At 44.9% G+C, this 20,354-nt stretch overlaps 1 protein-coding gene across 1 annotated transcript in view; it reads right to left on the minus strand.

The window, feature by feature from the left end:
* The window catches only part of TRIM2 (tripartite motif containing 2), a 128,317-nt gene that overhangs the window by 21,428 nt on the left and 86,535 nt on the right, over positions 1-20,354 (minus strand). Inside the window, exons 4-7 of the mRNA XM_035022875.1 lie at positions 18,181-18,332; positions 16,823-17,003; positions 15,021-15,744; positions 8-111 (exon numbers count right to left, since the gene is read on the minus strand). Coding sequence (XP_034878766.1) covers positions 8-111; positions 15,021-15,744; positions 16,823-17,003; positions 18,181-18,332 — 1,161 coding nt within the window. The remainder of the gene's footprint in view (positions 1-7; positions 112-15,020; positions 15,745-16,822; positions 17,004-18,180; positions 18,333-20,354) is intronic.

Genomic DNA, 20,354 nt, shown 5'->3' on the forward strand with positions numbered 1-20,354 from the left:
GCCATACCTGTACACATTGGTTGTTGCTATCTGCAATTAGTATCTTTCCGCTTGTAGACGCAGCTACCCCTTGAAGATTTGTAAATTCTCCTTTATTTCTTCCTTTGGTACCTGCAAACAAATTATAAAACCACAGAAATTAAGCAATAGAGAATTAGATCTCTCAGTTTCTTCAAGAGAATTAGTCAGGCTTCCACAGGTAACCTGAGAATGTTTTTTTAAATTATACTTAAAAAAAGAGAACATTTCCCACCATGACCTGATCCATAGGCTCCTAAACTTCTCTTCCAGGCCAATGAAGTTTTTGTAAAAATCACTTTTTTTTGGCAAATGCAATCTTGTCTTAAGCTGAACTGCATATTATTTTAATATTATGTTAATAATCATATTAAAATACATTTAGATTTCACAAAGAATCAATAAAAACCCTAATACTACAATCGAGGATATACAACAGGAGAGGGCTTTATTTTAGTTTTGCTGAAATCCCACCCTCTCCCTCAGCAGCTCTTAGAAGAAACCTGACTTGAAGAAGCTTCTAAGAAGAAGCTTTCAGTACATTTAACAAACCACAGGGCCTCAGATGTTATAAAGCTAGCAGGCTGATTTTCTTTTCTTTCTTTCTTTTTTTTTTTTTTTGGAGTCCTGTAGTTCTTTTTAATTTTTTTTATTCTTATGTTAATCCCCATACATTACATCATTAGTTTTAGATGAAGTGTTCCATGATTCATTGTTTGTGCATAACACCCAGTGCTCCATGCAGAATGTGCCCTCCTCAATACCCACCACCAGGCTAACCCATCCTCCCACCCCCCTCCCCTCTAGAACCCTCAGTTTGTTTTTCAGAGTCCATCGTCTCTCATGATTCGTCTACCCCTCCGATTTCCCCCGCTTCATTCTTCCCCTCCCGCTACCTTCTTTTTTTTTTTCTTAACATATATTGCATTATTTGTTTCAGAGGTACAGATCTGAGATTCAACAGTCTTGCACAATTCACAGAGCTTACCAGAGCACATACTCTCCCCAGTGTCTATCACCCAGTCACCCCATCCCTCCCACCCCAGCCCCCACTCCAGCAACCCTCAGTTTGTTTCCTGCAATTAAGAATTCCTCATATCAGTGAGGTCATATGATACATGTCTTTCTCTGTTTGACTTATTTCACTCAGCATAATACCCTCCAGTTCCATCCACATCGTTGCAAATGGCAAGATCTCATTCCTTTTGATGGCTGCATAATGTTCCATTGTATATATACCACATCTTCTTTATCCATTCATCTAGCAGGCTGATTTTCATGTACTGATTTACTTATGCATTATTTTCAAAGACTCACTATCTCATACATGGTATATTCTTCTTGAAAACATAGAAGATATCCTGACAGAGCACCTTCTGGATTAGATAAATACAAAAGGCCAAGGAAAATTAATTAATCCAATAATATTCTCATCCATACTAGGCTTTTTTTTTTTTAAAGATTTTATTTATTTGACAGAGAGAGAGACAGAGAGAGAGGGAACACAAGCAGGGGGAGTGGGAGAGGGAGAAGCAGACTCGCCGCTGAGCAGGGAGGCCAATGCGGGGCTCGGTCCCAGGACCCTGGGATCATGACCTGAGCCGAAGGCAGACGCTTAACCAACTGAGCCACCCAGGTGCCCCCATACTAGGCTTTTTAATGAGAGATGAGGCAGGAGGAAAAAAAAAAAGCCAAGGCGTCTATGGGTTCACAGATGTCTCCTTTGTTTCAGAACAAGTGTTTGTAACTTATTTCAATAGGACCATGTAAATATTAAGGGATGGAAACTGACTGAACTTTGCTCAGAAATGACCAGGAAGGAGGTTTAAATTTTCACAATTAGAGAGAGAAAGCTATGTCTCAGTTTTTTGGGCACTTTTATCATTTCATTTCATCCTCTCCTTTCATTTTTTTATCCTTACTCCAAAGGGCAAGCTGATCTTTTGGTTTCAGACGTGAATGCGGTGCTGTAGGCACCCCAGACGATGGCACACTGATGGTGGCCAGTGCCAGACACGGGCTTACGCACTGCTCACAAAAGGTCAGACTCTGGGCACCTGGGTGGCTCAGTCGGTTAAGTGACTGACTTCGGCTCAGGTCATGATCCCGGAGTCCCGGCATCGAGTCCCACATCAGGCTCCCTACTCAGTGGGGAGTCTGCTTCTCCCTCTGACCCTCCTCCCTCTCATGCTCTCTCTCACTCTCTCAAATAAAAAAAAAAAAAGGTCAGACTCTTCTGAAACTGATTTGTGGGTTTAGGAAGTGAAACTGGCAATGGAGTTCAACTTGGAATAAACTTGACAGCGGAACTACTGGGCAGAAACATCTTACTTGGATCACCTGGTTCTCACCATGCAACCGAACCCAAGTTCATCTGCCTAATGCAGAGCTAAGACAGTCACTTCGAGACATGGAGTATGCTGCAAGGAAAGGGCTTATTCTAGAGGCAGCCCCAGGAGGGGACAGGGAGGACAAGCGTCAAATCTGCCTCCCCGAAGGAGGAGAGGCAAGGAAATTTAAAGGCAAACAAACAAGGTCTGGGTAAAAAGTTGCAGCTATGCAAGTCTGCAGCTTGGATTAGTCCCGTTAACCCTTTGGTTACTGGCTTCAACCCAACCCACACGGCAGTTAGTTGTTTTACCGACATCCTGGACTCCATTCAAGTTTACTCACCACCTCTATATCTCATCTACTCTTACTAACACAAAAGAAAATTTGAGATCCAGATTCTCAAAAGAACATCTTCCACCTTGTGGAAGAAAGGGTTCTATTTTATTTCAAATATATCAGAAGAGATGATCTTTTATACTTGATCTGCATAGAATCCCTATAGTAAGCATGTTCATATCAGCTAATGCTCTCTTAAAATGACGTGTTGTATCTGTTGGTGGCAGGGGGAAGGGGTGTTTAACTCTTGAGGGAGGTATGTGCCAACATGGTACTAGCTTTGGGGCATTCCCGCTGATGTCTGAATAGCGTCTGGTTAACAGGTACAGCAAAAACTGAAGGACCAGGAAAAGAAACTATTCTTCTAAAATGCTCAGTTTAGGGGCGCCTGGGTGGCTCAGTCGGTTAAGCGTCTGCCTTCAGCTCAGGTCATGATCCCAGGGTCCTGGGATCGAGCCCTGAGTCGGGCTCCCTGCTCAGCGGGGAGTCCGCTTCTCCCTCTCCCTCTCTTCCCTGTTTGTGCTCTCTCTCTCAAATAAATAAATAAAATCTTTTTAAAAAATAAAATGCTCAATTTATACATAATTTTTAAAAAGATTTTATTTATTTATTTGTCTGAGAGAAAGAGAGAGAGCTCATGCACAAGCAGGGTGAGTGGCAGGCAGAGGGAGAAGCAGGCTTCCTGCTAAGCAGGGAGCCTGATGCGGGACTCTTCCCAGGACCCTGAGATCATGACCTGAGCCGAAGGCAGATGCTTAACCGACTGAGCCACCCAGATGTCCCGTATACATACTTTTTAAAAGGTAGTGGGGGCAAGGCCTGCAGTTTCAAGGATCAAGAACTGCAGTTTCTCAAGAGTAAAACTTAATTTTTTAGGAACATTTGATAAAAACATGGAAGTTATGAGCCAGAGGAGGAACTAAGACCAAGTAAAGAAACATAATAACAAAGCAAGGTCCTACAACTGAGATGGGAACATAAACAAAAGAAGTGGCTCTATAATATAGAAACCCCAGGCTGTTCTAGGTCCTTCTTTATATAAAATTGGAAGTGCACCCCAGGCTTGGAGGACACACAGGAAGGGGAAAGAAATACTGAAAATGGGGAGCGGAGTAAGAAAGACCTGAACAGGGTAGATGGACCCTGGTGCTGTCCTGCTGGTCCAGGCAGGGCCAGAAACCAGCCTGCTGCCCTCTTTTATCTAACCATTTGTCTAGCCTGCTCAAGACAAAGCCTATTCTACTCAGAGAAGGCTCTGCAGGCAGCAGGTTGATGTTTGAAAGGAAAGGAAAAATTATGGGGAGAATAGAGCTTTAGTAGAAGCTAAGGGGTGCCTTAGTCAAAAAGATTTAATTTTCCTTCTGAAAATGTTGAAGGAGAGAACGTACATGAACAAAAAATACTAACACTTTTTCTTTGCAGAAATGAACACACATTTCTGAGTGTAGGTGAAACTTGAGAAGACATTTCTTTGGGCTCCGTGTCAATACCATTTGGAACAAGGAGAAGGAAGACTCTATGCCCAGTGTGAAATGAATGGAGATGCTCATTGCCTACCAATACTGGGTCACAAGAGCAACGGAACCTTGTTGCCAAAGACCACACTGTTGGAAAGAGATTGTACAGCTTCTACTAAGCTCCAGAGCCATGTATTGGCCCAGCTCTTACTCTCAGTCTCAAGTTAACTAGAGCTTGAGTCTGTTGCCCCACATATAAATAAAATCACAGGGTTGGAAGAACATCTATTAGTCCAGTTTGTGTGCGTGTATGCATATATATATATATATATATATGTATATATAAAGATTTTATTTAATTATTTGAGAGAGAGAGAAAGCCCGAGCAAAGAGAAGGGGCAGAGGGAGAGGGAGAAGCAGGGAGCCCAACTTGGGGCTCCATCCCAGGACCCTGAGATCATGACCTGAGCCAAAGGCAGACACTTAACCAACTAAGCCACCCAGACACCCCTTGACTATATCTTTTTGAAAGAGCTAGATGGAGCAGGCACTGCTGTTTTTTAATTTTATATATATATATTTTTTAAAGATTTTATTTATTTATTTGAGACAGAGAGAATGAGAAAGAGAGAGCACATGAGAGGGGGGAGGGTCAGAGGCAGAAGCAGGCTCCCTGCCGAGCAGGGAGCCCGATGCGGGACTCGATCCAGGGACTCCAGGATCATGACCTGAGCCGAAGGCAGTCACTTAACCAACTGAGCCACCCAGGCGCCCTAATTTTATATTTGTTTTTAAAAATCTTTTTCTTTAAGCCACATGGCTTAGTATTCAAATAGCTGGGTTGGCATGACAGATAATACCTTCTAATTCTTAAGAGTATCTTTCAACTTGTCAGAAATTATTGGTCATCATTTTTTTTTAATCTATTTCAGTTTTTAAGCACAGCAGGATCACAGTGTTATTTCTGAAGACCAAACGAAACTACCAGTATATTCCTGAGAGATAGCTAATGCTATCTTCACTAGCAGTTAAACTACCAAAATCTTGATGGTGAGTAATAACACAGATCTTATAGCATATTATCATTATGCTGAAATGCCCACAATCCAGGTGTTTATAAAGTATCTTGGGACCAAAATAAAATAAATTCCAGAAGTTAGAAATAATTTGGGATCATGCTTTACTCTTTAAGATTTGTAGTATATTCTATTTAGACTACAGAAAAGTCTCCCCTCCAAAGTATTCTACTATATAATGAAAACTAGTTCTTTCGTAATGAATATAAATGTAACACAAACATACATAGTACCTATAAAATCTTTTCCTGACTACTTTGATGTACAAGATTTCATTTGGTGGTTATGTTTTGGATAGTAAAATGAGTAACACCAGTCTTAAAAGTAATTATAAACAATTCGGCAACAATTCCAGAAGATAATTAAACTGGTTTTTCCCAGATGTTAAACTAGCCGATGAAGCATAAAATGAATATTTAAGCCAACAGCTTCTCATCCATGCTCCTCCTGGCTACCTCCACCCATGCCCCCAGGAAGGTCACGGAAGGTAAGCCCCTGGGCTGAAATAGGGGATCAAGAACTGCAGATTCCTCCCCTACAACTTAATAGGAGAATTAATGCTAAACAAATCTAGATACTTTGAATGGGATAATGCAAGAGGATGAAATCAAGCAAAAAATTGGGTCTAACAAAGGATCTTCAAACAAGTAGGTGCTTAACAAACGTTTGTCAAATGACTGAGTGCCCGGATGAATTATTAATGACTGAGTAAATTACACCCCACATTCCATCATGGAAAAATGAAATGTTCAGTAATATTTACAGCATTTTCATAATATATTCCCTCATGCCCTCCCTGTAACAACCCCATGAGTTAGCAGGATAAATATTACTGTTCCATTTCATAGATGAGAAAATGAAGCTAGACACATCACAAAAGTAGTAAAGATAGAGAAAAGAATAAAACCCAGTTCTCCTGCTCTTTTACATAATATTTTTTCTAACACACCCATTCTTTTTTTAATTTTAAAGAATCTCTACACACAACATGGGGCTCGAACTCATGACCCCAAGATCAAGACTTATATGCTTGGGTGCCTGGGTGGCTCAGTCCTTAAGCGTCTGCCTTCGGCTCGGGTCATGATCCCAGGGTCCTGGGATTGAGCCCTGCATCGGGCTCCCTGCTCGGCGGGGAGCCTGCTTCTCCTTCTCCCTCTGTCTACCACTCTGCCTACTTGTGCTCTCTCTGTCAAATAAATAAATAAATAAAATCTTTAAAAAAAAAAAAAAAAAAAGACATATGCTTTACTGACTGAGCCAGTCAGGCGTCTCCCCTGCTTGCTTTTTTTTTTTTTCTTTTTTTTCAAGATTTATTTATTTTAGACAGAGAGTGACAGAGAGACAGAGAGAGCAAGTGGGGTGGGGAGGGTCAGAGGGAAAGGGAGAATCTTAAGCAGACTCCCTGCTGAGCGCAGAATCCTACGCAGGGCTTGATCTCAGGACCCTGAGATCATAACCTGAGCCGAAGCCAAGAGTTAGTCGCTTAACCAACTGAGCCCCCCAGGCACCCAGCTTCTTTCTAATTAGACTTTAAAATACCAGGTTTCTGAGGTGAAGATAATTACCTTTGGGCTCACATGGCTCCCGCTTCCGCTCTAAAACCCTTAGGAACTCCATCCCTTAGCACATGGCATTTTAACTGTTTACCTCTCACTAAACGGTGAGTTCTCCGAGGGCAGAGGCAACATCTGTCCTGCTTGCTGTTGCACCCCATAACCCCGCACGGTGCCTAGCACTCAGGAAATATAAGTGACATCTTTCCCCACTGAAGTGCACGAAGAGTTCCTGAGGATGAGACTCTCAAAGGGGTGTGCCAGGGTTCCTCTAAGAACCTGGGATGCCACGTTAGCATGATCTCTCTCCTCAGAGATTTTAGGGTGGGAAGGTGGTGGTTTGCAGAGGTGAGGCAGGAGAGAAGAAGCATAAAACATCCTATCTTCCTATAAAGCCTCTGAACTTCTGCTAAGTGATTTTATACATCCCTTTTACATTATAAGAAAGCACACTGCTCTAGAGTACAAAGGAGTGTTTCATTCAGTTCTTCTCACCGACACATTAAGGTATGGTGTATGAATTATATAATTTGAAACAATTCAACTGTGATTCTTTCACTCCCTCCCACATCTTCTGGCTTCCCCTTTGTTTAAGGACTTTCTTTAGTAGCTGACAAAACCAGCTCATGGCTTCTAGTCAGCAAACTCTAACAGTGCAGGGAAAAATAATCCCCGTGTTTCATCAACAGATGCTCTAAGCTACCTCCCTAAACTCATTCAGGATGGTTTTCCAGCACAGCATCAGAGTTAACACAATAACTCATTCACAGTGGGCATATAATTAAGTTTTCAGGTGTGGGAGGTAGCAAATATCTCAACTTTGGGAAACCACAGTAGTTAAAAGACATTTAAGACGAAGAGGAATCATTGTGCAACTAGAAAGGCAGGGGCATCAGAGCACAGAGGGCTCAGGTCCTGCCCTAGCTCTCGGAGCCCCCATTCCTTCAGGGGTAGGGATAATTATATGTCCTGGTAATTTGGCTCTTGAGGGGCGGGAGCTGTGGGGAGGAGCTCTGATTTGTAGCCCTCGCCCGCTTCTGTAGTGTAAATGCTCCCCTCATGGCTGATTTCCAGCTTACTAACGTGAAGTCACGGAGCACAGTTAGGAGGTGGTGTGCATGCCGGCATGTGCCACGTATTATGTTGTGGTAGGTATACTGCGCTGTGGGGGCATTAGGAACTGGAAGTGTGTTATCCCTACCAAGGATTTTAAGTCAGATGCCATATAGAAATGGACTGCACAAAGCCTGGCTCAGAGAATGCTTAGTCCTTCCTTCTGCTTCCGTTCCCCATCCTTTCCTACCTGAACCACACTGAGGCTCATGATTTAAAGTAACTTTTCTATACTTGTCACTCCCAAATGGATCTCTAGCCCTGACTTCTTTGCTGAGCTCCAAACCTACACTCTAAACTGCCTATGGTCCACCTCAGCCTAGTTGATCAAAACTGAAATATACCCCCCTGCCCCTGAGGTTGATAAGGATAGTAACAACAGCCAACATTTACTGAGTCCTTACTATGGGCCTGTACCCTTTGAATACATCTTACATATATTATTTTAATCCCCACCAGATCAAGTACATGTTAATACCATCCCCATTTTACAGATAAAGGAACTGAGGCACAGAAAGTTAAATAATTCCCCCCTAAATCATACAGCTAATAAACAGTGGGCTGGGATTTAAATGAGGCAGTCAGCCTTTTCAGTTCTCCACTACTTAGGTTAACTCTTTCTTACTTCTATAGCACCACTGTGAATAAAATGCGAATTAGTATTACCTCCTTTGCCTCTCTAAAGTGGACTGCGCATCATTCAGTACCAGGCATTATTCTAAGCTCTTTAGGATATTAATTCACTTAATCATCACAACCTCTTAGGAGGCAGGTTCTTCTCCTGCCCATTTTATGGAGGAAACTGAGGCACGGAGAGAAGAAACTTAGCCAGGACCGCACAGATGAGAAAGTAGCAGTGCTGGGGCCAGGACCCAGGGTGGTCCAGCTTCAGAGTGCACAGTCCTAACCACTCACACCACTCACTCTACCGGCTCACGTCCCTCCAGCATGGGAGTCAAACAGCGAGAATGCAGTTTGGTCACGAAGCCCTGCCCTCTCCTTCCTGAGCATTTATAAATCTGCCATTTCCTCTCCACTGCATCGCAACGCTCTGAATCCTGGCCCTTGTATTAGCTCATGCGGACTACTGCTTCCTGGGAGAGACTTCAGAGTAGATGCCCTAAAATGCCTCCAGGCTCTCTGGAAATAAACAGCTTACTTAGTAAGCCACCACACTACATCACGCGGTTCAGGGCCTCCCCACCACCCCCATCACCCACACACCTATGGGTCTCAAACTTCCGTGAGCATAAGCATGGCTGAGGCTTACAGAATGCAGATCCCTGGCCCTCCCCAGAGACTGGGAAACACAGAGAACAAAGTCCAAGCTCCTTATCAAGGAAACGCAACCTTTCCTCGCTTCTATTTCATTTGTCGCTCCAAGATGATGGCATCATTTACGGTTCCTTGAACCACTCAGTTTCTCACCTTCATGCCTTTGTACCTGCTCTCCCTTCATCTGAAACACCCTTTCTTCCCTTCCATCCGACACTCTCTTTCAAAGCCAGCTTAGGTTTAGAGGCTATCTCTGGGAACCTCCATGACTCCCCGCCACCCCAACTTCTGTGTCTTGATTCAAACTGAAGGTACATTTGGTACACGTCTGTCTCCTTTGGATGGTCGCCTCCTTTAAGTCAGAGTCAGAATCTCATCCTTCTTTATACTACGACCTAGCCAAGTATCTGGCACATAGTAAGGGCTCAACAGCAGAGTTCCATCTAACTTGGGGGCTGGATAACTGGTAGGAAGGTGAAAATGGGAGTCAAATTTAGCCCTGAAAATCCCTATGTTATGTCACCCAGAAAGTGAGGATTCACTTTCATGAATACACAGAATCAACACGTTATTTATGGTTGTTGAATGAACCCTCGTACATGTATTACGAAAACTACGTATCTTTAAGCACAAATTCAGTGCCTTGAGACGCTCAGTATGTATGAGACCAGTTGAGGAACAGCAGAACCATGGTTACCCTGCCAGGTGTGTAGCTGAATTTCACTGAATTTTGGATTACATGCGGCAGGCTTCAACACACGCACAAAGGGACTGCTCAAATTGTGCATGTTTTTTTTTTTTTTAAGATTTTATTTATTTATTTGACAGAGAGAGCACAAGTAGGCAGAGAGGCAGGCAGAGGGAGAGGGAGAAGCAGGCTCTCCACTGAGCAAGGAGCCCGACGCGGGGCTCGATCCTAGGATTCTGGGATCATGACCTGAGCCGAAGGCAGCTGCTTAACCGACTGAGCCACCCAGGCACCCCTGTGCATGTTTTTTTTAAATAACATTTTAAAGATGTACTTTATCTTATTTTTTAAAGATTTATTTGAGAAAGAGAGAGAGAGAAAAAGAGAGAGAGCATGAGTGGAGGGAAGGGCAGAGGGAGAGGGAGAGAGGCAGACTCCCAGCTGAGTGTGGAGCCCAAAGCAGGGCTCCATCCCTTGACCCTGAGATCTTGACCTGAGCCAAAGTCAAGAGTCATACGCTGTATGCTTAACCGACTGAGCCACACAGGTGCCCCAAACTGTGCATGTTCTATTATTATGCACCTAAAAGCCGAATTGTGCAGAGAAACTTAAAGATCTAAAACAAAGGTATAGGGACACCTGGGTGGCTCAGTTGGTCAAGCATCTGCCTTCAGTTGAGGTCATGATCCCAGGGCCCTGGGATCGAGTCCTGCGTTGGGCTCCTTGCTCAGCAGGTAGTCTGTTTCCTATGTCTGCCTGCCACTCCCTCTGCTTGTGCGCGCTCTCTCTCTCTCTCTGACAAATAAATGAATAAAATCTTAAAAAGTAAAAAATAAAAAATAAAGTTGTAACTGTAAAATAAAAGTTGAACTCTTCTAATTATTAATATAAACTCTACCTGCTGTAGCCTATAGTACAGACCTCGAGAAGACACGTTCTTAGAAGGCCAGCACTGCTTGCCTGACATTGCCCTAGCACAGTTCCAGGCATGGGTATACCTGTGACTCACTGGCCTTGAGCTTAGTTCCTGTTGTCTGGTCTCTGTGTCCTTGGACCTCAACACTGGGGCCTGACAGTGGTGAGAGGAAAGTTAAATCATGCACTAGGTCACAACTGGATCCTACTCAAATGAACAAAGTACTTATGCCAAGTATTCTTTGGGGTACTGTTGGGGACTATAAATGATTAAGGACATCATCTTTGACCTCAAGCAATTTGTAATCTTATTGGGAAATAAGGCCCATGCATAAATAGTAATAATCACAGTGGACTCCAAAGGAGAAGGTGGAACTTGGGGGAAAGATAAAACTGGGGAAAGAATCCAGAGATCAGGTGCCTGGTGTGGAAGCCCAGAGGGCGTTCAGGGAGCAGTGGGCTCTGACACTGATTTGTCCAGGCTCATCTCCAGCCAGAGCCTTCCCCACCCTCCATTCATCTGACCTTCTCTCCCTGCATCTTCTCATAGGATGTGTTGCTTGCAAACCTCACTCATGTTCACTCCTCTTCACCTGGCCTTTCTGCCTTGCATCAGTCCTTCAACCTGGAATGCTGCTTACACCTGTCAACCCGGATAGTCCTCCTCGTTCATGTCCTGCTTTAAATTCTTTCTCATTTCTACAGCTTCCCATCCCCTAACCCATGGTATTAAACGTAGAAGCTGCTTTGAGGCACACAGATTTGAGCGATGGAAGGCAGAAAGGGCCACGGTAAGCACCTGGCTGACTACAGACAGGCCCCTCAGATGCCCCACCTCAAAATAGCCATAGGCCCTAACTGACCAATGGGCGACTTACAGCTCGGCACCGTTCCCTAAATGGGAAGAGTTCCTACATCCCTATACCTCCTCAGCTTTCCTCTTTAAAAACAACCCCCCACCCACTGCCTCAGTCTCTCCTCCGCTGTCCCGCCCACCACTCCCTTGTGGTGTATTCGATAAACTTTGATCACCTTGGTTCTGCCCCAGGTGAATTCTTTCACCGCCTGCGCATCTGATGGAGAGACACCCCTTTTAGGCAGCCCATTAGAGTCAGGCGGTCATCCATCTGTCACCCAAACTGTAACCTCCTTGAGGGAGGATATCTCATTTCTTTCATCTCTACATTCCCATCTCAGGTACTAGGTGCTCTAGAAATGCTTTCTGAGCCAAATTATTGCATAGTGAGTGGTGTCTTTTGGCTAGCTCTGGGTTAAAACATCAAGTTAACGAGAAATAGGCCTGAACGACCTGCCTTCCTTTCTGCCCCTACGTATCTGAGGTGCTTAGCTTCTGTTATGGGCTGAACCCCCAAAATTCATATGTTGAAGTCCCAACCTCCAGCACCTCATAATGTACCTAACTGCATTTGGAGAGAAGGTCTTAAAAGAAGTGATTAAGCTAAAATAAGGCCATTAGGGTGAGGCCCTAATCTCTTACAAGAAGAGAAAAAAACACCAGGGGTTATGCATGCACCGAGGGACAACCATATAAGGACGAAGCAGCAAGAAGACCACCATCTAGAAGACCAGGAGAGAGGCCTCATAGGAAACCAAATCTGGCACCACCTTGATCTTGGACTTTCAGCCTCCAGAACTGTGAGAAAATAAATGTCCTTTGTTTAAGCCACCCAGTCTATGGTATTTTGTTACAGCAGCCCTAGCAGATTAAGACAGCATCTTTACTTCATGAATAAACTCAGACACAGTGTCATATGCCAGGCACTCTTCTAAGCTCTTTATAGAGGTTTAAACATTTAAACACCTTTCCACCAGTGCCAGCAAATCACCAGTGAATTCTCAACGGGTAGGAGGGAAGAAGAGTACACCCCCTTCTCTGGTGGGAGCTGGGGATTCAAAATCGCTACTGGGGGCGGAAAACACCCTAAGAGGTATGTCAGGTGAGAATCACAGGTGGTGATGATGGAGATTAAAATCAATAACAATAGGAAAATAACAGCTACCAGTAATTGAGCACTGGGTTCAGAAAAGGTAAGCTAGTTGCCCAGCTGTTAAGGAGAATCAGAATTCAGACCCAAATCTTTGCCTTTCTCCACTTGGCACACTGCCTAGAAGCAGACTGGGATTACCTGGCTGGGGCGGGAGGTGGGGGGAGCAGGTGGAGGGAAAGGGTTGAGCAGGAGACCCACTGAGCTTGTTCTCAATGCAGGAGGAGATCAGTGGGGAGCAGGAAGGTAAAAAAATTTTAGAAGAAAAGGTAGTAGGGAAAATCTAAGGACCTTCATTGCATGTGCAAAACCAATAGTTCTCCTTTATTTAGCTCCTCCAACACACCAGCCGTTAAGCTTGAGACTCACAACAGCTCTGAGAGGCAGATATTCTTGTATTCTCATTTTATAGGCATGGAAACTGGAGCTCAGAGAAGCTGAGAGACCTGCCTGAAGTTCAAGTTAAGTGGCAGAACTGGAGCGGCAGACCTGGGAGGCTGCCACTCCTGCCCCCGCCCAGCTCCTCCATTCTGCTTCGGCAGGCGCATCTACAGCTTCTGCACAACCCGGCACATTTGGCCAGTGAACGCAGGAGGGCCTCCGGACTGTGAACGCACAAGGCACATATCCTATCATGGCCTTTACAAGATGCAGCCTGAAGTAGTAACACAGTGCAGCTGCTGCCCAAGAGGGTTCCAAGGAGCCTCAGTCTCCCAAGATGTGCCACGGAAAAAGTTCTCGGCTCAGGAAAGCTTTGTGGAAGTGCTGCCTGTTATCCCTCTCCTGCCTTGGAGACTTACAGTGCACACTGGCAGATTCTAAAGGTTCTGGGGTTAAAAAAAAAAAAAAAAGTCAGGGTACTTGGGTGGCTCAGTCGTTAGGCGTCTGCCTTCGGCTCAGGTCATGATCCCAGGGTCCTGGGATCGAGCCCCGCATCGGGCTCCCTGCTCCTCGGGAAGCCTGCTTCTCCTTCTCCCACTCCCCCTGCCTGTGCTCTCTGTCTCGCTGTGTCTCTCTGTCAAATAAATAAATAAAAAATCTTAAAAAAAAAAAGTCTGTTTCCTTCACTGAGGCTAAGGTCTCCCCAATCTATTTGAACCCCAGGCTCCGTGCAAGGCCCTTTCAGAGATGCTGCAACACAGGACTTAAGAAGAGGCAGAAAGATAAGCAGGCTAAAGCTACTTCTGGAAACATTAACTAAAATGCAGGCTTTTTTCTTAAGAATGACAAAGTCCTTTGATATTTACATTTAGTTTGCTTTCGACTGAGAGAATAAACAGTTAAAAAAAAAAAAATCAGCGGTAATAAAGCAGACAAGGGAATTTGAGACTTGCATTCTCCAATCTATTGGCTCCGCGTCTTGTTTCCGCCCCAACCCCATTCCATTCTCCGGATTTCCACCCACCCTCCCCTCTTTGGGGCTGCTCTCCAGCTACACACACCTGGAAGTGACCACGACTTGCACTGCTCGGTGTCCCCCAGCCCCAGCCCTCACAGTGCAGAAGCAATGACAGGGAGGCATCAGCCCCTCCGCCCACAGTGCAAGCTGGAGCTGACAGATTTCAGAGAAACAATGGAGTGATCTGATACAGCGATCGCTCTGCCTTGAGTTACGCTTAAAGACATTCCCACGGCGGGAGGTGGGGCGGTGGGGGGCGGTGAGATGGCCAACATGTCCTTTAAAATTTCCGGATTGTGAGGGCTGTGATTTTTTCTATTTCTCTTTTTGCTTGTTTTCGGTTTCTATTTTTCTACAATGACTATGCAGCACTTGCGTTACAAAGGAGGAGGGGGAGAGGAGGAGAGAGCAGAGCAGGAGGAGAATGCGGGAAGGAAGGAGGAGAAAGAAGGGGAAGGGGGGAGGGCTGGGGGCGAGGGAGAGGAGGACAGAGAGGGGGAAACTGGAGAACTGGGGAGGGGAAGGGGACGCGGTGGGGAGGACTTGGGGGGGAAGGAGGAGGACAGAGGGAGAAAGGCTAACGCGAGAAGGGGAAAGGGAGGGAGTGGAAGCGGGAAGAAGAGGAAGAAGGATGAGGAGGGAGGGAGAAGGAGGGCGGAAAAGGGGGAAATAAATCCTACAACCTCCGGAGGAGACTGCATAAACTCACCTAATTAAACACACCAGTGTCTCCCAACACCTTCAGGGTACAAGTCCCGACCCGCGAGGTTCCCCTCTGCAACAGCCCTTTCCCCGTTGCCCCTTCACCAAAGCAACGCTCAGACAGTCCGGCGCGGCGGCGCTTTCTGCTTACCCACTCGAAAGATCAGATCGTCTTCGATGGGATTCTCTTTTCGTTTCCCAGTGCTGTACATGCTGGCGGGTCTCTTCACCGCTTTCTGCTTTACATGGCCGCTTCCCGGGGATTTCACGCGCCTCTTCACGCCCTCGGTGGTGGGAGACACGTCGGCCGACCGGATCACTTTCAGCTTGAACGGGCTGCCTCGGATGTGCTGGTCATAGAGTCGCAGAGAGAGGGTAAAGTCCCCTTCCTTCTGGACAGTGTACAAAAACTCATAGGTGCCGTTTTTGTTGTCGAGGATTTCTCCGTCCGCCACGCTGCCGTCGGGCGTGCTCAGCTCGGCGGTGATGTAGGCGTTGCCGGTCTTGCACAGCTCGCCGTCTTTGTCCTTGGTCGTTATGGTAACGGACATGGGCTGCCCGATGATGGTCTGCCGCAGCCCCTCGCCCGTGGCCACCGTCTCGGAGGCGACGGCGTTGGTGGTTAAAATCGTCCCGAGGTTGTGGATGGACTTCTTGAGCCCTTCGGTCTCCACGATAAAATCCAGCTGATCGTTTTCACGCGGGTGCAGCGGGAAATCCTGGTCGGCCAGTTCGTTCAGCTTCTCGCTCATCTGCTTCTTCACCAGCAGCACCTCCGTCTCCGTGCCATGGTTAAGGGCCTGCGCCGTGAAGTTGCTGCAGCTCTTTATACTCTCCTGCCCCTCGAGCAGAGTATCCAGCTGCGACTGAAGGACCTGCGGGGGGGCGGGGGGGAGGTCGGCTGAGCACTTGCAGCGGCGCACGAGCTCAGCGCATTGGACGTTGCGCGGCGGCGCGCGGGGGCATGCCCTCCGCGGGCCACAACCGGGTCCTGCACCTGTCCACGCCGGTGGCTCTCCGCAGGTGGTATTTATTTGGCCCAGCGAACCCGCTTCTAAGGCATGCTTCTGAATTGCACTCCCGGTACCTCCTCCTTCCCTTCCGCCTCTCCCACACTCTCCCACACGCATATTTGTTGGGTCAGGTGTTTTTGATGGGGCGAGCAGAAACGTCACCACCAACAGCCTGGAAAACAAATTGCTATGCCCGGCATCTGAAATACTCATTATTCAGTATTCTCTCCATAACGTCCCAAATTCCCCTGTTGCCAAGTAAAGGAACAGAAACCAGGCAAATGAAAACTCTCCACACCCAAATAGCAGAAGCTTTTGGTCCCTGGTTTTGTGATTGGACATGTTAAAGGCTGCCGTCAGGGTTCTCTTTGAAGTTGACTAACAGGTTGGTGTGGATGAGAGAGCAATTAAGAGACTATTAGACATTATAATTAAGGAAGGAAAATAATCCAGTTTAACCCTAAGTCCTGAAAACATTACTTTATATTCAATTTGGTCTTATGTCAAATTATTAATTGGTCCTTATGGTTACAGAATCATAGAACTTCGCTGAAAAGAGGAAGGAAAAAAAATAGCTGGATGGGCCATTAAATGAGAACTACTCTTGGGGCGCCTGGGTAGCTCAGTCGGTTAAGAGTCGGCCTTCAGCTCAGGTCATGATCCTGGGGTCCTGGGATCAAGTCCTGCATTGGGCTCCCTGCTCAACACAGAGCCTGCTTCTCTCTCTCCCTCTGCCCCTCCCCACCCTGTTCTGCTTGTTCTCTCTCTCTCTCTCAAATAAATAAAGTGTTAGAAAACTACTGCTTACTATGCAACAGTGACACTTAAGGACCCATCTGAGTCCCCTTTGTGGGTATTAGAACACAGTAAGCTAGTGCAGTGAAGGGCCCAGGATACCATGTCTCTTACAGGGTATTTATGAGAATGGCTGGAATCTTACTTTATGTTTGAGGCCATAATTGACTTCCAGTTCCATAAGCAGCACACTTTTGCGCACGTTTAGAGTCTTCTGGAGTTCATCAAAGGTAGAATGGATGTCATCCACAATACTGGCCTTTTGGTTGGTTAACTGATGAATGATTTCTGAGATGAACTGAAGGGCAGAATCTATTTCTGGGAGCCTGCAGGACAGTCGTTAAAGATCATTATTTAACATCAACCCAGAAATAGTGAAACATCTGTCTAAACACTATGTTTTGTCAAAAAAACATTTTCTTTGCCTTTCATCATCTTCAAAAAAGTAATAACCAAAGAACAGAATGAATAAAACATGACATAATTACTGCCTTTGAGAGAAGAGATTTTGAGGGTCCACGTCTACTTCATCTAATCAATCATCTAATTTTAATAATTGTTGGTACAAAGCCTTGAGGCTCTCTGAACACCATGGCTTCTCCTCACTCTGAAGCAAGCCTTCTCGAACTTGACACTATAATATTGTAGGTCACGTGCTGCTTTGTTGCAGGGGACTATCCTGTGTGTTGTAGGATGTTTAACAGCATCCTGTCTTCTGCCAGATGCCAACAGCACCCCCCCACACAATCATGACACCAAACTCTCTCCAGGCAATGCCAAATGTCTCCCGGGGGTATTATTGCCCACAACTGAGAACCACTGTTCTAAATATATAGCTGTATCTTTTCACCTAATCATATGAAAAACTTATCCAGACTCTGAGTTTCCTGGGAACGTTTTGCAAGCTTCCAAGTTCCTTTAATTATTATAGCATAACCATACTTTTCTCACTACAACTATTGGTGACGATTTATTTTCAGCTGGTTATTTATTTCCTCTCTTTGGTCTTTCTCATGTATCACACAGCTACTCTGTCCCCTCATTTCCATGCCAAAGAGAAAGGCTGGAAGCAGGGAGACATAAGGAAAATTGAGCAATCACTGGTGGGCACCATTTTGCTGGGCTCAAACAGAGACGAGTCAGTGATGGTGAACACAATGGTCCTGTATGTGTCAGAAGAGCAGCTAAGAATAGCTCCTCAGAGAGCCTGGTTTCAGGCACGAATTTCAGAGATCTCCCAAGAGCATTTTCCTCAAATGTATTTTATTCATTTAATCATTCAAAGGTACTAAAACAAAAATACCATCACTCATAACATAAGGGGGTTGGAATTTTACCAAGGAGCAAGGGATGACCCTTATCACTCACTAGTTTATGACTACAGACACACCATCAAAGGAGAATTTATTTAGGTAGTGTGAACCTATTATCCCACTGAGGCAAGAGATCCAGAGGCCAAGCCTCACGCACAGCCAGTTGGGAGTCTGGGGGAGGTGTGTGCACCTTTTGTTGACGGCGTCCAGCTGGACTTGGAGCGAGGCCTTGTGTTGCTCCACCACATCCTTGAGAGGGACTGTGGGGTGTTCCGCATGCTCCCCCTCAGTGCACTCCCGACACATGGCGGTCTCGCAAGACTGGCAGTAAAAGTCCATCACCTGCGGGTAACACAAAACAATGCCAGGTTCAATGCCACTGATCGAGTGATTTTATGCACTAGACCTTTAGTAGGCATTCTCTCATGGAATTCTCATGGCTTTCCCAGGATGTAGGCAGTATGTCCAGTGTCACATAAGAAAAGGAAGGGATAAACTGTTCTGTGCCAGGTCTCAGACAGAGGTGGGTCAGACTCCAAAGCTGCTGCTGTCGTCACAAAACCAGCTCTTCTGTGGCTACTGCCCTAGAGCAGAAGAGTGTGGGGCTGTGGTGCTCAAACTTTTTGGTCTTAGGACACTTTCCACCCCTTATAAATTCCTGAGGATTCCAAGGTGCTTTTATGTATGTGAATTGTATCTATAGATACTTATATGAAAAATTGAAACAAAAATTTTAAATATTAATGTATTAAAAGCAAGAATAAGCCCATTAAATGTTAACATGAATAATACAATTCACGAAAGATAACTATTTTGCAAAACAAAAAAATGCTGTGAGAAGAATGGCATTATTTTCCATTTCTAAAATTTTCTTCAGTGTCTGGCTTACTAGAAGGCAGCTGGATTCTCATATCTGCTTCTGCATTCAATCTGTTGTGATAGCACAGATCATATTGTCTCTGGAAAATTGCACTGTACACTCTTGAGAGAATGAGAGTGAAAAAGGCATATAATGTCTTCGTATTATTACAAATATAGTTTTGATCTATGGACTGCCCTCCCCACAAAGGGTCTTGGGACCCATAAGGGTTCCTGGACCACACTTTGAGAACTGATACTCTTTCTATAAGAGATAAGCTGTACTGAGCAATTTGTATTCTGGCACTACCACTTAGGTAACTTCACTGTGTCTCAAGTTTTCCTCTGTCAAAATAAGATGATAATAGTAACCTGCTTTGAGAATGCAGTAGGTTAATATGCACGAAGAAACAGATGGTGCTTGGTACTGGCATGATGAAGCAGCAATGATGATATGATGATGATGATGATGATGATGAAGATGATGATATCATCTGCTTACATGAAAATAAAGCCACCTTATCCTGATTATGATGAACTCTCAGTAACAATATAACATAAAGGCTGAAAGTCAGTTTCCCGGTGACGGCATTCCCCTATTCTCTCAGCTGAAAATAACTTCTTCCAATTTTGAATTCCCAAAGTACTTCCTGGAGGGAACTTTTTCTTGAAGTATAACACACATACAGAAAAAGGCATAAGTCTTACTAAAGATTGGTGGATTTTCACAAAGTGAATGCTCTCACCAAAGCCCTTTTATTTATACCCCATTTTATGAAATATTTATAAGATTTTAAGTTCCTGAGATAGGAACTCTCTTACCCAGAGCCTAAGTAATTACTTGCACAAAGTAAGTATTCAAAAACTGTTCTTTGAATGAATTGTATGCTGTCTATAAGAGTCTCATTTTAGAGTCGAAGACACAAATAGATTGAAATTAAAAGGGTGAAAAAAGTATTCCATGCAAATAGTAATCAAAGGAGAACGGGAATGGGGTGCCTGGGTGACTCGGTCTGTTAAGCATCGGACTCTGGATCTCAGCTCAGGTCATGATCTCAGGGCTATGAGATGGAGTCCCAGGTCAGTGGGTTCTGTGCTAGGTGTGGAGCCGGCTTAGGATTCTCTCTCTCTCCCTCTCCTTCTGCCCCTCCCTGCCCCCCTAAAAACAAAACAAAACAAAACAAAAAAACAGAAAGAAAGAACTGGAGTGGGTATTCTAATATCAGACAAAATAGACTTTAAGACAAAAGTTGTTACAACAGATAAAGAAGGACATTATATAGTGAGTAGATGATAAATTCATCAAGAAGATATAACAATTACAAGCAAATATGTACCCAACATCAGAGCCCCAAAATATATGAAGCAAAAACTGACAGAACTGAAGGGAGAAATGAACAGTTCAACAATAGCTGGAGATTTCAATACCACACTTTCATTAATGATAGAACACTTAGATGGAAGATCAATAAAGAAATACAGAATTTGAACACTATAAGCCAACTA

Source organism: Mirounga leonina, unplaced genomic scaffold (genome assembly GCF_011800145.1).
Source record: "Mirounga leonina isolate KUSES-001 unplaced genomic scaffold, KU_Mleo_1.0 Mir_176, whole genome shotgun sequence".
In the NCBI taxonomy this organism is placed as follows: Eukaryota; Metazoa; Chordata; class Mammalia; order Carnivora; family Phocidae; genus Mirounga; species Mirounga leonina.